The 18,167-nt window shown below is 35.3% G+C and overlaps 1 protein-coding gene across 1 annotated transcript in view; it reads left to right on the forward strand.

The window, feature by feature from the left end:
• The window catches only part of LOC139730611 (N-fatty-acyl-amino acid synthase/hydrolase PM20D1-like), a 61,684-nt gene that overhangs the window by 38,993 nt on the left and 4,524 nt on the right, over positions 1–18,167 (forward strand). The window contains exon 10 of the mRNA XM_071641468.1: positions 17,417–17,488. Within this exon, the coding sequence (XP_071497569.1) occupies positions 17,417–17,488 (72 nt within the window). The remainder of the gene's footprint in view (positions 1–17,416; positions 17,489–18,167) is intronic.

Here is an 18,167-nt window from a genome sequence, read left to right on the forward strand (position 1 = left end):
TTTGAATGTTATGTAACATAGTATTATGTGATATATATGCTCGATATAAGAAAGTTGGCCAAATGGATAGTATTGCTTATGTGTTCGATTTCATATTCGCAAAGTATATGTATCATATGCCTTTTTATTTCAAAATGTCGTTATCTCATGGGTTATTAAAAGTTTGGTTTATTCGGCTTGATTTAGTGTTTTACTTAACAATGTTTAACATAACTGATACACACACATAACAGATAAGTGACTCCCTAATATCAATGATGTAACTTTTTAACAAAAAAGGAGGTTTTACGCCAAATTATTTCGCAGGGGTATATTGCTACACTTATTGAATAACTAACTTTGAAAAATAATAAGAGTGATCTTCATTGTCATAATCATACGGGTGATCTCACATCCACGACAATGGTCACTTTTACATTTGCAGTAATAATGAGAGTTGAAAATAACCATTTTCCTCTAAAATTATGCTCTACCAAACATACAAAAAAAGACATTGAAAAGTGTCAAAATAGATGTAAAGGGGTGAAACGATGGCTGATGAAACAACAACTCTTAATTACTATGTACAATACACAAACAGCAGGATACTGCACCCCCCCCAAAAAAAATACTTTGTAATATACTTTTAAAAATTAACCATTTGCCTTTGATATGTACCCATTCAAGCACGATTCATTAAATTGTTCTCATCTTTGTACTGATGTTAGTCAATATGTGCAGACATACAATTGCCATTTTATTTTTGCTCATTTTTTGTTTTCGTTACAAAAGTTATCCCATATCCTGTTTTGTGTGTCTGTATAATGGTAATAACAACTCATTAATGAAAACATCATTAACATAATGTATGAAAACATCTAAAAATCTGTAATGCAACTTTCATTTTATGAAATCATTAAAAAAATGATTTTGATAATGTACCTTAAAAATTACGACAATTAACCCCACACTGTCATACAATTTACCGTTTTGGAAATAATAATCTAAAGATGCAGTCTACCACCTATCAGAATACAAAATAAATTAATTTATGAGTAAAATAAGGGCAAATGGGCAAAAAAAAAAAAAATAATAATAAGCGGAAGTGAAGTGAAAAAGTCGATCCCTATCAACACGATTAAGAAGCACGATTAGAAGAGATTTGCTGCGTTTGGATACGATCCTAGACGATCTGATGCGATGATCACAATCAAAAACTAATCGTGTTAATCGTAGAAAATTTTTGAACCGTCCAAAATTTTCCTACGATTAACGCGATTGCCACGATTGGCCTTAAGATCTGATACAATCTGATAAGACCATCACGCTTGCTGCATGATTAAGACCACGATTTCAATCGTGGCGCCAAGCGTGATAGTGGGAACCCCGCTTTAAGGCCCTGTCCCACTATGTAGGGATTTTCCAGCATGCAGGATAATTTTCTGCGAGTGGACAATGACACAATGAACATGGAACAAATACCCAAGCCTCAAAATTTGTAGAGGGAGACAAATTGAAGAAACTTGCATCTGAACCTTAACCCCTCTGAGTAATATCTTTTTTTCATTTGATATGCCTTGTCTGCCTTGCACTACTTAACATAACAGCATCGGAATTTCGGAGCTTGGGTATTTGTTCCATGTTCATCATGTCACTGCTGGCAACCATGGACAGCCTGGTGGTAGTGTTGCTGCTCGGAAAGCAGTAGATGACAGGTTCGAGTCCCCCTTGTTCCTTTTTCCGACATGTTTGTTAATTTACAGATCAGCAGTTGTGATCTTAACAAATTTAATTTGTAGAGGGAGACAAGTTGAAGAAACTTACACCTGAACCTTCACCCCTCTGACTAATATCTTTCTTTCATTTAATATGTCTTGTCCACCTTGGACTACTGAACATAACAATGTCAGAATTTCAGAGCTTGAGTATTTGTTCCATGTTCATTGTGTCACTGTCAGCAACCAGGGACAGCCTGATGGTAGTGTCGCTGTCCGGAAGGCAGTAGATGACAGGTTCAAGTCCCACTGGTTCCTTTTTTCGACGTGTTTGTTAATATACAGATCAGCAGTTGCGATCTTAACAAATTTAATTTGTAGAGGGAGACAAATTGAAGAAACTTACACCTGATATTTCCTCATTGTTTTCGGCATCAGCTTGCATTTAAGTACTCTCAAGGATAAACTCCATATATCCTGAGATAGTCATTCAACTGAGGGTCAGTTCATTAGAAAAGTATCAAAAATTCCAATCCTTGTTCTCAAAACCACATTAAGATGAGAGACAGTGGCAGGGTCTGCCAATTTAAGTTCTCAACTCAGTAATTTTACCAGGTGGAGGATAAACTGAACTTCGTAAGTTCTTGCCAGTCATAAAATTGTGAGTACACTTGTACTACTTATCATCAAAAGAAAATTCCTTCAAATATTTCTTCGCTCATGATACAAGGGTATCCTGAATTATATTTTCATAGTGCCTGTGAATACAGATTAGATTTCTTTCTTTTTTTTGTGGAAAAGGATCTGCTTTCAAGTGCAGTTTTATTGTGATGACAAATGCTGATGTACTCCATCCTCTTTACTCAGCCATAACTAGGGGGCTTCAGTTCACCTACTAGTTCTATGAATTACAGTCTGTTATTCCGAAGGTTTGCTATTCTGAAGGTTTGTTATTCGAAAATGAAATGAGGTTCATTATTCTGAAGGTTTGTCAATCCGATGATATCAGGTTCGTGATTCCGAAGGGTGGTTAGTACAGTGTGCACACCATTTTTGTTTTTTCCATTTTTGGATTTACAGACCTTTGGAATAAAACCTTATTTCCATTTCAGATTAACAAAGTTTTGATTATTGAATGCTTTTTCGTATATGGATTAACAAACATCTAGGTATAGGGGATTTGTGTGTTTCAGAATAACGTACATCATCCGATTTATACGTCGACATAGCAATGCACCTGACTCAGCACATAAAATCATCTTACTCTTTCTTATTTCAGAAGCCCCCCAGTTACGTTCTGTTTTTTTTTTAAAATGCAAGCGTCAGGAAATTTCACTTTTTTGCTTCATATCTCAGAAATGGCTCAAAGTATCTTCATGAAACTTAGTACATACGCATAATATTGCCTTGCAATGATTCTTTTGGGGAATTTTTGGGTGATGAAGTCATAGGTCAGGGATTAAAGTTTAGGTTAAAATGCTAAAATTCTAACTGTTTTATGCTGAAATTACACTTTTTCTCCATAGCTTTGAGATTAGTAAATGCTTGAACTTAATCAAACTTGGTATATACATGCATTACTGTACAATAATTCTGTAAGGAAAGACTTTGGCTATGGGGTCAATGGTCAGGTGAAAATGTTCAATTGTTAAATTTTTCCCACATTTTGAAAATAACTCAAGGAAGGTCAATGAAAATGCTCATACTTACTTGCTTACTTGCAAAATACTTGCTCTCTTAAACAATTCAGCCATCAATCCAAATGAAACCTAGATCAAGGAAAGTGAACACTAAACAAATTTGCGAGAAACACTTCATTTCAATTTTTTGCCAATTATGTGAAACTGCAGTACACTCACATTGTCAAGACCTATTGAGAGAACCACATGATATAGCAAAGGCATACTAGTTCCCATAATGACATTTCATTTCAAACAGCTGTCATACTCTTGTGTAAGTTGTAGCACTTCCCAACAAAGCTGACTTTACTCGCATTACTCTCTAACTCATATCACACTCATTCTTAGGTCTATCACTCAAATTCCATTCTAATTTACTCGTACAAATGACACATACACTCACAAAATCAAGCTCCGAACACTGACAGTTTGCTATTAAGTTTTCAAGAGTTTCTTGCAAGTTGACCCTCATAACATGCTTGCCACAAGGGCCTACTTGTAACTGCAACTCAGCTTAGTGGGAGCTTAGCTTTAGAGTCTGCTCTTTCAGAATCTGCCCTTAACTAAAATTCCATGTCTGGCAACTTTTTCATGGTTTTGTGATGCAAGGTCACATACTGGTACTTCATTTTCTAACATGAACTCAAGTAGAAAAACCTGTCTTTGTGTCTGATTTTTGTTGTGTTGCACCAACCCAGATAATTTTGTGCACAAACCAGTGGAAAGGTTGATAAATTGCTGACATCATCACCTCAGCTAAGTTGTATTTGTGGTTGTAGCCATGCAATGTCACTATTTGATGCAAATGTGTGTAAGCCATGGACTGACTAGTCTTATTGCCCTTTGCACTCAACAAACAGTGATCTGAAACCATTGTGAGATTGACAAACTTGATCTTCACTTGAAATCTTATCATCAGTAGGCCTACCTTTCACAGATCTTAGTAGCTTTTGAGACTAAACTGATTTTTGATAATTGTCTCAGATCTGAGAATATACACACTTATACTCTCAGATGACACTTTGGCATGCATTTTTTATGTAGGCCTATTATATAAGCCTGGATCAAATGGCTGGTAAAGCTTTGTACCCATAAAATATACTTTATCACAACATGTATTCACTGCTGAACACTTTTTAGAACTGAAAGAGGTTTTTGTCCCCGCCGAACGAGTTCGAGCAGGGGACTATGAAACGGGCTCCGTACGTGTGTGTGTCCGTGTGTCCGTCCGTCCGTCCGTGTGTGCGTCCGTGTGTTATCAAAATCTTCAATTTGCTACTTCTCTGTCATTTATGAGCCAATTTTGATTCTGTTTGCTTTATATGATAGCACTACATGGGAGCTTTGAAACTTCTACACAGAATTTCAGTCGTGACCTTTGACCTTGACCTTTGACCTATATTGTACATTTTGCTACAAAATGCTACTCCTTCGCCATTTCTAACCCGATTTCGATTCCGTTTGCTTTATGTGATGGCACTAGGTGAGGGCTTCAAAACTTCTACACAGAATTTTGACCTTTGACTTCTTTGACCTTTGACCTTGATTTTTGACCTGTATTGTACATTTTGCTACAAAATGCTACTCCTTCGCCATTTCTAACCCGATTTCAATTCCGTTTGCTTTATGTGATGGCACTAGGTGAGGGCTTCAAAACTTCTACACAGAATTTTGACCTTTGACTTCTTTGACCTTTGACCTTGATTTTTTGACCTATATTATACATTTTGTTACAAAATGCTACTCCTTCGCCATTTCTAACCCGATTTCGATTCCATTTGCTTTATGTGATGGCACTAGGTGAGGGCTTCAACACTTCTACACAGAATTTTGACCTTTGACTTTTTTGACCTTTGACCTTGATTTTTTGACCTGTATTGTACATTTTGCTACAAAATGCTACTCCTTCGCCATTTCTAACCCGATTTCGATTCCGTTTGCTTTATGTGATGGCACTAGGTGAGGGCTTCAAAACTTCTACACAGAATTTTGACCTTTGACTTCTTTGACCTTTGACCTTGATTTTTTACCTATATTGTACATTGGCTACAAAATGCTACTCCTTCGCCATTTCTAACCGGATTTCGATTCCGTTTGCTTTATGTGATGGCACTAGGTGAGGGCTTCAAAAAACTTCTACACAGAATGTTTGACCTTTGACTTCTTTGACCTTTGACCTTGATCTTTTTGACCTACATGTATATAGTACATTTTGATACTAAAATGCTACTTCCGGCAGGGGACATATTTTTACGCACCGCGTAATTTTCTACTTTTCCTTGTTTTATTTTCTTTTGAATGATGCATCATTGAATAATGAAAATTTTTCTTCTTCCTCCCATGCCATTTTAGTTAGAGTGCTACTTTATGTCAAGCACACACACACGCACATGCACACACAAGAAAAACAAAACTTTGATAATCTCACTTATCATGATACTCAGGTGGCAGATGATTGTCTTATTTGATTGAATATTGTACATCAGAACCTGTTATCAAGGCAAACTCCCTCAATGGAAGGTAGCAGTTCATTTACAAATTTGCAGGGTTATTACAAACTTCATAATCTTAAGTGCCATGATTTAAAAAAAAAGTGAAGTGATGCTAGTATGTGACCTATGGAAGTTAATGCCATTTAAAATGGAAGTGAGTTGCTTGTACTTTGGTCTTGGGAAACAGGAGAGTCTGCCTAGCCCAGCACTTTTAGCAATATTATAGTGGTTCAGGTTGTCTATTTATATGCTGTAGCTGTATACCTTATGCATACTCTAGATGGAAGACACATTATACACAGGCTCATCCTTGACAGAGAAAGGGGGGGGGGGATGGGAAGGGGGATGAGTTAGTTGCACACTCACACACATGCAGGCACACACACACAAATTAGGGCATGCAGTTTTGTACATAACCTTTACTGTGACCACCATAACAACATGATTTGCATGTAAAATAAATCAATTGGCTCAATTTTGTATTGTAGCAACTACAGTTATGACTCTTGCCCTTTTTTTTTACCATGTACAATGGTTCCATATTCATAGAATGACTGTAGGTTTTTCACAGACATGAACAGGTTTATGTGCTGCAAATGATTTCACAGTCACTGATGCATAACTCCTAGTAGTTTCAAGCTTTTACTTGAAATTAGCTGGACAGCAATAAAAAATCCTTTTATGGTGTCCACCCCTTCATCAACTGGCTGCTCACACAATTTGCATAGCACATGTATTTCTTTGGAGCTTCATGCATGATATGTAAAGAAGACAAAAGCATATATGAATATATACTTCAATATATATACATGTATATATATATATATATATATATATATATATATATATATATATATACATTTATATTAAGAGTACAAAACAGTCGTATAAACACCACAGGAGCCAAAAAATTGGACTGACGTTTCGGTCAAAGACCTTTATCACAGTAAGTCTGAACATAAACAATTTGATGCAAGAAACTACGAGGACGCATAAGTTTCCAAGATACAAATAATAATAACAAAAGGCTGGCTGGACACCAGTATAAGCGCTAGGGAGTGACGCCACAAAAGAAAGAAAGAATAAAGTGCAATTTAAAGCAATAAAGTGCGAATGCTATTATGACGCAAGAAAACCTAGGCACGTATTAAAGTAAGCGCATGAGGCAATAAAAGAAAGTATGGATTGATGCCAATTTAAAAAAATTGAAAAATTAAAAAAATTAAAAATTAAATAAACAAACAAATAGACAAAACAAAATGCATGGCATCACAATTAAAGAAAATAGAAAAAGGAGAGGTCCAAGATGAGAAGCGTAAGAAAAGCAACAAGCGCGTCTAGAGAGAGACGTCATAATAGTAATAGCCTTCTTCACCGACCGAGGTTACCCCGCTAAGATTGTTGAAGAGGCAAAGGCTAAGGCTAGCAGGATTACCTGACAACAAGCTCTCACCAAGAGTCCCAACACTTCCAACTCCCGTACCCCTCTGGTCATGACGTACAACAAGACAACAGAGCGCATCGCTCGTGCTGTTCGTGCCAACCTGAACATCCTAGGTTCCCACGAATCTACAGAGAAGGTATTTGGTGTGGATCCTATTGTTACTGCGTACAGGAGAGATCGCAACCTGAAAAAACATCTGGTCCGCTGTAAACTTCTAGCCAACCGAGATGACGCTTCTCCCGGCACCACTACATGCATGCGACCCAGATGCAAGACCTGTGCCCTTGTCTCTTCTGATGATGTGATGGGTTTCAAAGGTACATGGCACATTTGAGGGCAGTACACTTGCGTTACAAGCAATGTCATAATAGGATTGACGTGTACTCTCTGTGGCATGGTGTATAACGGCGAGACGAAAAGACGACTGGCAGATAGGGTCACCGAGCACTTGATGTCTATTCAGTTGAACACCCTTGGACTTAATTCTCGTTGCTCGTCATTTTAACCTCGCTAACCACACTTGCAACGATGTCAAGGTATGTGTACTATGAACCTGCCTTGACGAGAGAGAAAGATGATGGAGGAGAAAATCATCTTCAACCTCGGAACTTTCCAGCCTCATGGGATCAATGCTACATTTTGATCTTTCAAAATTAATCAGTAAACTTTGATTCCACGAACTTTTCACTATGCTCAGGACTTAAACATTACTTTATTATTTTCATATACTTTTTTTTTCGTGATTATCATTATTGTTTGTGTATGTATGCGTGAGCGCATCTCACGTCTTTTGTAATTATTTGGAACTTTATTTTCTCCCCCTTTTTTTTCCTTGCTCTTTTTTTTCCTTTACTACTTTGGGTCATTTTCTTTTTATGACGTCTCTCTCTAGATGCGCTTTTTGCTTTTCTTACGCTTCTCATCTTGGACCTCTCCTTTTTCTATTTTCTATTGTGACGCCATGCATTTTGTTTTTTGTTTGTCTGTTTATTCATTCAATTTTTTTATTCTTTTATTTCTTTATTTTTTAAAGGCATCAATCCATACTTTCTTTTATTGCGTCACGCGCTTACTTTAATACACATCTAGGTTTTCTTGCGTCAGATTTAGGTGTTTATTCCTCGGTCTTTTTGTTCCTCTCTACCGTCACACAGTACACGTGGTATCTAAGTCTATGCCTTGTACCAGGTAACCATACCAATTATGTGCACAAACAAGATGAGTAACCCGATTTTTGCTTCTTCTCTGTGAATGAACTTGGCGGCTGAGGGTCAACCGCAGCAAGGTCGAATGATGAACCTGGGCTTATTATTTTTTTTTATTGTTGTATTCTTGTCGGCGTCATCAGCTTATCATGATGAAGGGCTGCAGTGTATGACTCAAAGCAACTTACTGACAGCTGATTATTTGTCGCTAGAGGAACTACGAGTAGGAATTTGATCTCGATTCTATGCTAGGTTTTTTAGGAACGATATGGGACCTATTGTCATCCCCTATTTTTTTTCTTTTTTTTCTTTTTGTCACTTCGTTCCTCTCTCATGTACTTGAATGCAAAGTCAAAACTGCTAAGCCGGTGGACGCTGTGACCTAATCTTGGTTAATAAATGTATTTCAGCAGCTGATCTTTAATGTGATATATCAAATCAACTTTGCTGCATTTTTACTTTTGATAATTATGGTATGCAATTTTATACGACCGCTACACGGGCCATGACACTACATGGCAACATAATTATGCTTTTTGATATATCTAGCCATTTTTTTCCTTTTATCCTTTCACATACCTGTAATTTGCAGCATCACTAACATCGACGTTGCCATGGTTGTTGAATCATTTATATATTTCCGATAGGTCAATACAAATTTTTCTTTGGTATTTATTCCACCAGTATAATTTTTTTCCCTCTTTTGTATAATTATAGAAATGTCCATGCACCCTTATGTCTAAATTAATACTCTTTGATATGTGTCAAAGGGGGTGGCCAGAAAGAGGAAGAGGAAAAGTGTATTAACCATCTTATTTTATTTTTTCTGTGTATCAGTGTAACAAAGAAACCCGAAATGAATTATTATGTGGGTTTAATGACTGTGTATTTGAAAATGTGGGCAGGGTCGTCGAGTATGACGCTCTGATACATTTTGTATGTATTCAGTAATAGCTAAGCTTTTTTTTAAAGTCCTCTTTATTGGTATTATCCATTACTCTCTCCACACGGCATTCCATTTCGGATATGCCTGTTGCTGGTAACCACATTACAAGTTTTAGTAAATGATCATATCTGTTTGTATACTCTAGGCACCTAAAATGCAATGTGAAATTTTGGTGTTACGTTTCGGTAGACGAGGGAGCTACGCCTGGCCTCGTTTTCTTTTAGTTTTTTTTATGTAACATTGTCTCGTATAATACTTAAAATTGAAATCAAAATTGATGTCGATAATTAACTGGTTTAACCACAGTTTTTTGCGGATACTATGGCGTTGTTGGTTAATCTTATACGTGAGCTAAAGACTTATATCATTCATGAGTGGTATTTTTACTCATGTGTTTCAAGCACGCCGGGAGCTCCGCCTTGTTTGACGTCTGGGTTTAGTTATGTTCTGAGCAATATGTGTGCTTTTGTTGTTTTGTCTGTGTTTTGTTGTTTATGTTTTGTTGTTTATGTTGTCACTTGTCATGCTATCTCTCGTATTCACACTCAGCTGTTAATCTATTTCCAGTCCATGGTTTGGTCCCGCTCTGCTTATGTAAAGTTTGTTATTTTCCAATTAGGAGCCTATGCTCCATATCTAACACTTAATTTTGGTTGTTAATAATGGCGCAGATAGATAATTTTTGCTTTTCATTCTTTAGGGAATGAAGATTTGATTGACGTTTTTGAATCAATCAAAAGGATCAACAAAGTAAAAATACCTCATTTAGATATGAATGCCGTGCAGCAGATACCATTAATTCTATTTTTGATAATTTGAATGTGAATGAAGAAAATACATTATATCAAGGTTCTGATTATCTAACGATTAATCAGTTTCAGTCTTTAGAGATATCGAATGATGATTTTTCCATTGATGCACTCTGAATGTTAGAAGTTTAAATAGTAACTTCGAACATTTACAATCTTTATTAGAAAATCCTATTCAATTTCATTTTCTGTTATTGGGCTCACTGAGATGTGGCTTACTAAAAATTCCCCTAATTCTTTTGCATTTTCTGGTTATGATTTATTACAAATAATAGAACTAATAAGGTAGGAGGAGGGGTTGCATTTTATATTAAACAACATTTTGATTATTTTGTACACACTGAACTTAACTCTATGAATGAAATTTTAGAATCTTTGGTTGTTGAAATAAAATATCCCAAAGTCTAGGAATATTTTGATTACATTGATATATAGACCTCCAAACTCCAGCAGTGCATTATTCTTAGAAGCTTTACAAGATCTCATCCGTACCCAATTTTTGTTAATAAAGAATGCTTTATTATGGGCGATTTCAATGTAGATATTTTTAAATGTCACACAGCAAATGCTTTTCAGAATTTTCGTGATAGTATGCTTCAGGCTTCCTTTATACCACTTATTACTAAACCCACCCGAGTAACAAATAATACAGCTTCACTTATTGATAATATATATTGTAATGTTACGCCCACTCCTAAATCGAATATTATTTTATCTGATATATCAGACCAGTTCCCAATTTTCACATCCATCCCAGTCACCACGAAACCAATTAGTCCCACAAGAGAAGTATTCAGAAAAGTTACACCGGATAATTTACAGAATTTGAAGAATAGTCTGAATGAAGAAACTTGGGGTGAAGTGTATAGCACTCATGATACGGATCTATCATTTGATGTTTTTATGAATATTTTGAATTCTCATTTAGAGAAATATGTTCCTTTGGTAGAAGTTAAACGTGATTACAAAAAGTATCCTAGATCACCATGGATAACAAAATCTCTTTTACGATCTATAAATTGGAAAAATAATTTGTATTATGCAGATAAAATTAAATGCACTGAACAATCTCACACCGTAAATATATTATGTATAAAAATACTCTGACAAGAATATGCCGTTAGGAAAAAAGAAGTATTACACTGATCAGAAATCTTTTTTGAAGTATGATGTGAGTAAGACTTGGAAAATAATAAACAATGCTATAAATAAAAAAAATGATAAGTTTTGTATAACAAAAGTTGTTTCTGATGATAAGGAAATAACAGACCCTGTGTCGATTGCAGATGCATTTACTTTTCTCAGATTTGACATGATCTTGCCAATAAAATCCTACATGTCAAAAGAAATTCTATGAATTTCTTAAATCACCCAATTCAAATTCATTCTTTTGATCCGAGTATTAGCTATGAGGTAAAGGATATTATTATGAGTTTGGAAAGTAAAAGAAGCTTGGGACCTGATTGTATTGATAACGTCATTTTGAAAAATATAAATGAGAATATTGTTGAACCTTTAACTTATATTTTTAATTTGTCATTAAGTACTAGTAGTGGTGTTGTTCCATTACGAATGAAAATTGTCAAAGTAATCCCAATCTTTAAGAAAGGTAACAAGGAAGATATTAGTAATTATAGACCAATTTCATTGTTGTCATCATTTTCAAAATTGTTAGAAAAAGTTGTTTATTCTAGACTCCTTAAATTTCTTGATTTTTATGATATCATTTCTGATTCACAATTCGGTTTCCGCAAAGGACATAGCACTTCTCAAGCAATTCTCTTCTTTATTGAAAAAGTAGCCAAAGCAGTAAATAGGGCTCATCACACAGTGGGTGTCTTCCTGGACCTCTCCAAGGCCTTCGATACTATTGATCATAAAATATTACTTCATAAATTATGTCACTATGGTATACGTGGCAAGGCCTTGGAGTGGTTCAGGAGTTACCTTTCAGATCGTAACAGTACATTTTCTTATCTGGTCAAAACTCCTGCAACCAATCTGTCAACTGTGGTGTTCCTCAGGGTAGTTTACTGGGACCTCTTTTATTCATTTTGTATATAAATGATATATAAAATGCTTCTAATATCTTATCTTTTGTACTTTTTGCTGATGATTCTAATGTTTTTCTTTTCTCATTCAGATCCTCATATTTGGTGGATTTGTTAAATTCTGAATTAAAGAAATTGTTATGTTGGATAAGGTCAGATAAGTTGTCTATAAACCTTCTTAAAACTAAATGTATATTATTTAGTAATACTTTAAATAATCTCCCTGATATAAGAATAGATGATATAGTTATTAGACTGAAGTTTCATCAATGAAGTTCTGTGGGTTTGGTTATTGACAATAAACTTTCATGGAAGTCACATATTGATAGTATTTGTCACACAATATCTCGAAATATTGGTGTTATTAATAGAGTTAAATATTATTTTCTCCCATTCCCACCCTATTACTGTTATATTCAGCTTTGATTTTTACCTTATTTTAATTATGGCATCATGGCTTGGGGGAACACACAATCCAACCTATCTCGACAGACTTTCCCGTCTCCAGAAAAAAGCTCTTTGAATAATTTGTCATGTATCTTGGAGAGCCCACAACCGATGTTTTATTCTCTGAAAATTTTTTTTAAAGATAACCGATATTTATTATTATTGTCTTGGCCAATCTATGTATAAACTCTCTAATAATTTTTTACCATCTGTTTTCACAAGCATGTTTGCGAGAAACCGCTCATTCCATAAATATCCGACTCGTCACTCTGATGAATTCCATCTGCCTTTAACTAGAACTATTTTTACACAATCTACATTTGCTGGGCCTAAGTATTGAAATCTTTTGTAACAGTTTAAGGACATCACCAAGTTTAAGTTCTTTTAAGAGTAATCTGAAGAAAAATATTTTGAACAGTTATAAGAATTTATCTAAATATCATTATGAAAATCAATATTTTGAATATTAATTTTATTGAATTGAAAAATTGTGCTGATTCTTTATTGGTTGCAAAGAAGTGTAAATTCCAACCTTATATTCTGTTGAAATCACAGCTAAGCGGCTTCATCCATCCACTACCTCTCGTCTTCTATTTTTTTTTCTTTTATCTTCTCTCCACGTAATAAGTTTCTTTCTTTCCCTCTCTCTCTCTCTCTCTCTCTCTCTCACACACACACACACACACACACACAACGCACACATCACACAACACACTCTCACTCTCTATTTCTCTCTCCCTCTCTGTCTCTCTTTCTCTCCTCTCTCTTCCAGCATGACAGCGACTTAGTGTAGGGATAGTTATAGGTCTTTTGTCTTAGTTTCTTTGTTTCATCCTTTTCAATGTATATCAGTCAATCAATCATATGATTACTTGTATTACGTGTGGGGGGAATGCACCCTACAAGCCCAGCTTTTTAGCATTCCTCCCCATTTCCAACATTTTCGTATACTTACAATTTTTCTGTAAACTTATCCTTTATTTTGTATTATGATGAAATTTATGTACTTGTATTCAATTTCTGTAATATATTTATATGTTTTTGTTGGAAATGAAAAATAAATGAAAGAATGAAAAAATGAATAACCTTCGCACTTTGTTGCTTTAAATTGCGCTTTATTCTTTCTTCCTTTTGTGGCGTCACTCCCTAGTGCTTATACTATGCGTCCAGCCAGCCTTTTATTATTATTATTTGTATCTTGGCAACTTATGCGTCTCGTAGTTTCTTGCATCAAATTGTTTATGTTCAGACTTACTGTGATAAAGGTCTTTGACTGAAGCGTCAGTCCAATTTTTTGGCTCCTGCGGTGTTTATACGACTGTTTTTTACTCTTGATATCTTTTTATTACACACTGACGCAGAACTTTCATATTTTGATATATATATATATATATATATTTCAATAATTAGGTGATCCGAGTATCCTCTCGGATCACCTTCTGTATCTGTACGGATTCTTTCTTCTTCTTCTTCTTCTTCTTTCTTTATTTCTGGACAAATTTTGTGTATCGATTAGCTCAGAAAGTATTCTTCCTATCAATTTCAAACTTATACCATATATGTATCATGTCCCAAAGACGACGGGTCTAATAAAATCATAGTGATCAATTGACCATGACGTCACTATGACGTCATTATATGAAAACACATTCTCAATCATATCTCATCAAAGGAATGGAATTTTTCAATGAAATTTACGTCACATATATTTCAAGTTATGCGCATTCTACTCATATTCTCAAAATTCATATTTTCTCTTAAAACGCGCACGTTGAAATATGTGTATGCTCAAATTGAGCTCAAATTTTTTTTGCACACGTTTCAGACCATTTGGAGCATTTTTGGAAAAATTGAAAAAATTGGACGGACGCGTACGCGTGCGCACATATACGCACGCACAGCTCATATGCAATAGAAATTTCCCGTTTTTTTACACTTATCGGATGCCTAAAATGTCAAGGAATATTTCTACCAAGTTTCAAGTCAATCTGACCCAATATGACGTCATACGGGCCCGTCAAAGTTGAAATTCCGCGCGTAGCGTCAATGGGGATATACAGTGCAACGATGCCAAAAAAACGCCAATTTTAAATCCGAATTTACTCGTCAGGATGGACGGTGACCCCCCATTTTCTTTACATATTCTGAAAGCTGATGAGTTGGACATGTTATTTCATGGGTTGGCGATGCTGGCAAAATGATTAAAAGATATCAAATTTCTTAATAAAGTAAAAAAAGTAAATTTTCAAAATGACGTCATCAAATTTCAAGTTCACTCGAGCGTATCTCACTTATCCTTTTCCAATTTACACCCAGATTTCAGTATGTTGTAGCTTATTAAATGATCTTTCATTAATATAGTTACAACATTTTGATTGGATGATGGCATCACCTCGTAAAAATGGATTGAAAGTAATATTGTCAAATTTGACCAGTTTACGTGTTATCTCTATGGGAGTGCAGTTTTTCTGGAAATGAAAATTGACATGACTCTCTTTTTCGAGCACTAGCTCACTTATGCTTCGGTGAATTTCTCCCAGATTTTAGTATGTTGTAGCTGAGACTTTGGGCTATCGTAAATGTGCCCTCCTTTTTTTCATACGATGTCGGCATCACGTCGAAAAACTTGGTTGAAAAATGGCACGAGGCTTCGATGCAGCGCCATTTTGCTTGATACACAGGGCCTATGGAGAATGAAATAGGTCATTGCGTAGCGCATCCGACTCGTAATCCTACGGTCCTTGGTTCGAGGCTCAACCCTGCCAATATTTTTTTTTTAATTTTTTTAATTTTTTTAAACACTTTTTTTCTTCTTTTTCTTTAGTTAATCATAATCTCCCTTTCCTTACTTTATCTTTTTCTGATTTTTTCATGCTTCTCCTTCAAATTTCTATAAAATAACAATTTTTTCCTTATTTTTCTTTCTTTTTCTACTACTTTCTGTGCAATAGATGAGTAACAACAATGGCTATCAATCCCATATTTTGCACATGTTTAGTACATGTCACGTACATTATTTCATAAAATAACAACTACTTGATCGGACACCATCTTGGGTATGTAAATTGGGGTCAAAGGTCATAAATGTTTCATCCTGTATCTTGGTGAATACATGTCCTATCTTTCCCATATTTTGCATACGTAAAGACCATGTTACAAAGATCATTTCACAAAATAACCACTTTTTGCTCAGATGCCATCTTGTTTGTGCAAAGTCGGGTCAAAGGTCATATGTACTTCTTTCTTTATCTTCGATATGACGTGTTATCTTTACTGGAGGGAATTTTTCTAGATGTGGAAATTGACATGACTATCTTTATCGAGCACTTGCTCACTTAAGCTTAGGTGAATCTCTTCCAAATTTTAATATGTTGTTGCTGAGACTTTGGCTATCATTAGTATGCATTATGTTTTTTTCTTACGATGTCGGGATCACGTCCAAAAACTTGGTTGAAATTAAAGCTTATCTTCGATGTATTGAAATATTTCTTCTTTTTGCAACTTTCTTTGCACAAACTCAAGAAAAACATAACCTATCACCACCATATTTTGTACATGTTTAGGTCATATCACGTACAGTATTTCATGAAATAACAACTACTTAATTGAATGCCATTTTGGGTATGTAAATTAGGGTCAAATGTCATAAATGTTTCATTCTGTATCTTGGTGTATACATGTCCAATCTTTCCCATATTTTGTACACGCAAAGACCATGTTACAAGAATTATTTCACAAAATAACCACTTTTTGTCCATATGTCATCTTGGGTGTGCAAAGTGGGGTCAAAGGTCATATGTACATCTTTCTGTATCTTCGTTATGACGTGTTATCCTATGGGAGGAAATTTTTCTAGATGTGAAAATTGACATGTTTGTCTTTATCGAGCACTAGCTCACTTACCGTTCGGTGAACTTCCCCCAGGTTTTAATATATTGTAGCTGAGACTGCGCTATCGATAACGTGTCCTCTGTTTTTTTTCGTACGACGTCGAAATAACGTTAGAAAACCTCGCCAAAATAAATGCTTATCTTTGATGTATTTTCATATTTCTTTTTTTAACCTTCTTTGCAATAATTCAAGAAAAACAGCCCCTATATCACCTCAATATTTTGCACATGTTTAGTTTATGTCATGTACATTATTTAATAAAACAACAACTACATGCTTGGATCAGACACCATATTGGGTATGTAAATTAGGGTCAAAGGTCATAAATGTTTCATCCTGTATCTTGGTGAATACATGTCCTATCTTTCCCATATTTTGCACACGCAAAGACCATGTTACAAGAATCATTTCATAAAATAATCACTTTTTGCTTAGACGCCATCTTGGGTGTGCAAAGTGAGGTCAAAGGTCAAATATACTTCATTCTGTATTTCCGTTAGTGTATACGGAATTCGGTACCAAAGATGGCAGGTCTCACTCCCTTTTCTAAATGAGAATCCAAACATCACACGGCCAATGTCCCGTCAACACAGATGAAACCTGTATGGTCATGAATATTTGGATCAGGACTCAAATCATTGATTTTCGAAGAGATCGGATCACCTAATTTGTCAGTGTTGACAAATTCCGGTTTCTAGTTGAAATTGTATCAGATATAAAGCATGTCTATATTGTATTTTATGTGATCCTGCCTCCAGACAAATGTGCTGCCTCCATCAGCATGGGCCATTGTAAATCATCGAATACATCCATCTCAGACCATAGCTCAGGTATTATCAATACTAGTTGTATTCGTCCAGTCCATAGAATAATTTTGTGTGTATGGCCCCTTGCATGTATTTTTTTGTTTTTTTTGCTTCATTGTTGACAATGAGGAAAATGTAAGCATTATTTGATGCCACCAGGTATCACTTGTAACATGAAAAGGGGACTACTAGTAACTTAAATCAACCTATCACTTGTTGATATTAGTGGTGTTGATGCTACTATCGAACCATGAATCAAACTCTTTATTAATTATAGGCACCTCATTTCCACCAATCTTTACTTGAAGGTAGCAACTGATATCAAACTTGCATGATAAAAACATAGATTAAACTGTCTTCTGGTCTGCCAAGACGAGAGGTAATATTCTGCGGCATTTTTTTTTTTTTTACTTGCGTATGGAAAAGTTCAAATGGCCATGAAATCACACTTGGTGTGGGGTATTTATCAATGTTTTGCATTGACTACTACAGCCTACAGTATATCTGTTGTGACATATATTCTGAGGCAGATCATGAACCACATCAAATGTATGAAGTTGATGAAGAACAATGAAGACAAAAATGTGTTACATTTTTTTTATTAACATAAGAAATTAAGCTGAGACAGTGTCACTGTCAATATGTTCAATTGATGGGGCATGCTATTGTCATCTGAAGTACATTATACACTTGTAGATGTGGG

Source organism: Diadema antillarum, unplaced genomic scaffold, assembly GCF_040938485.1.
Source record: "Diadema antillarum isolate AM-2024a unplaced genomic scaffold, OU_Dant_1.0 seq00000322_RagTag, whole genome shotgun sequence".
NCBI lineage: Eukaryota > Metazoa > Echinodermata > Echinoidea > Diadematoida > Diadematidae > Diadema > Diadema antillarum.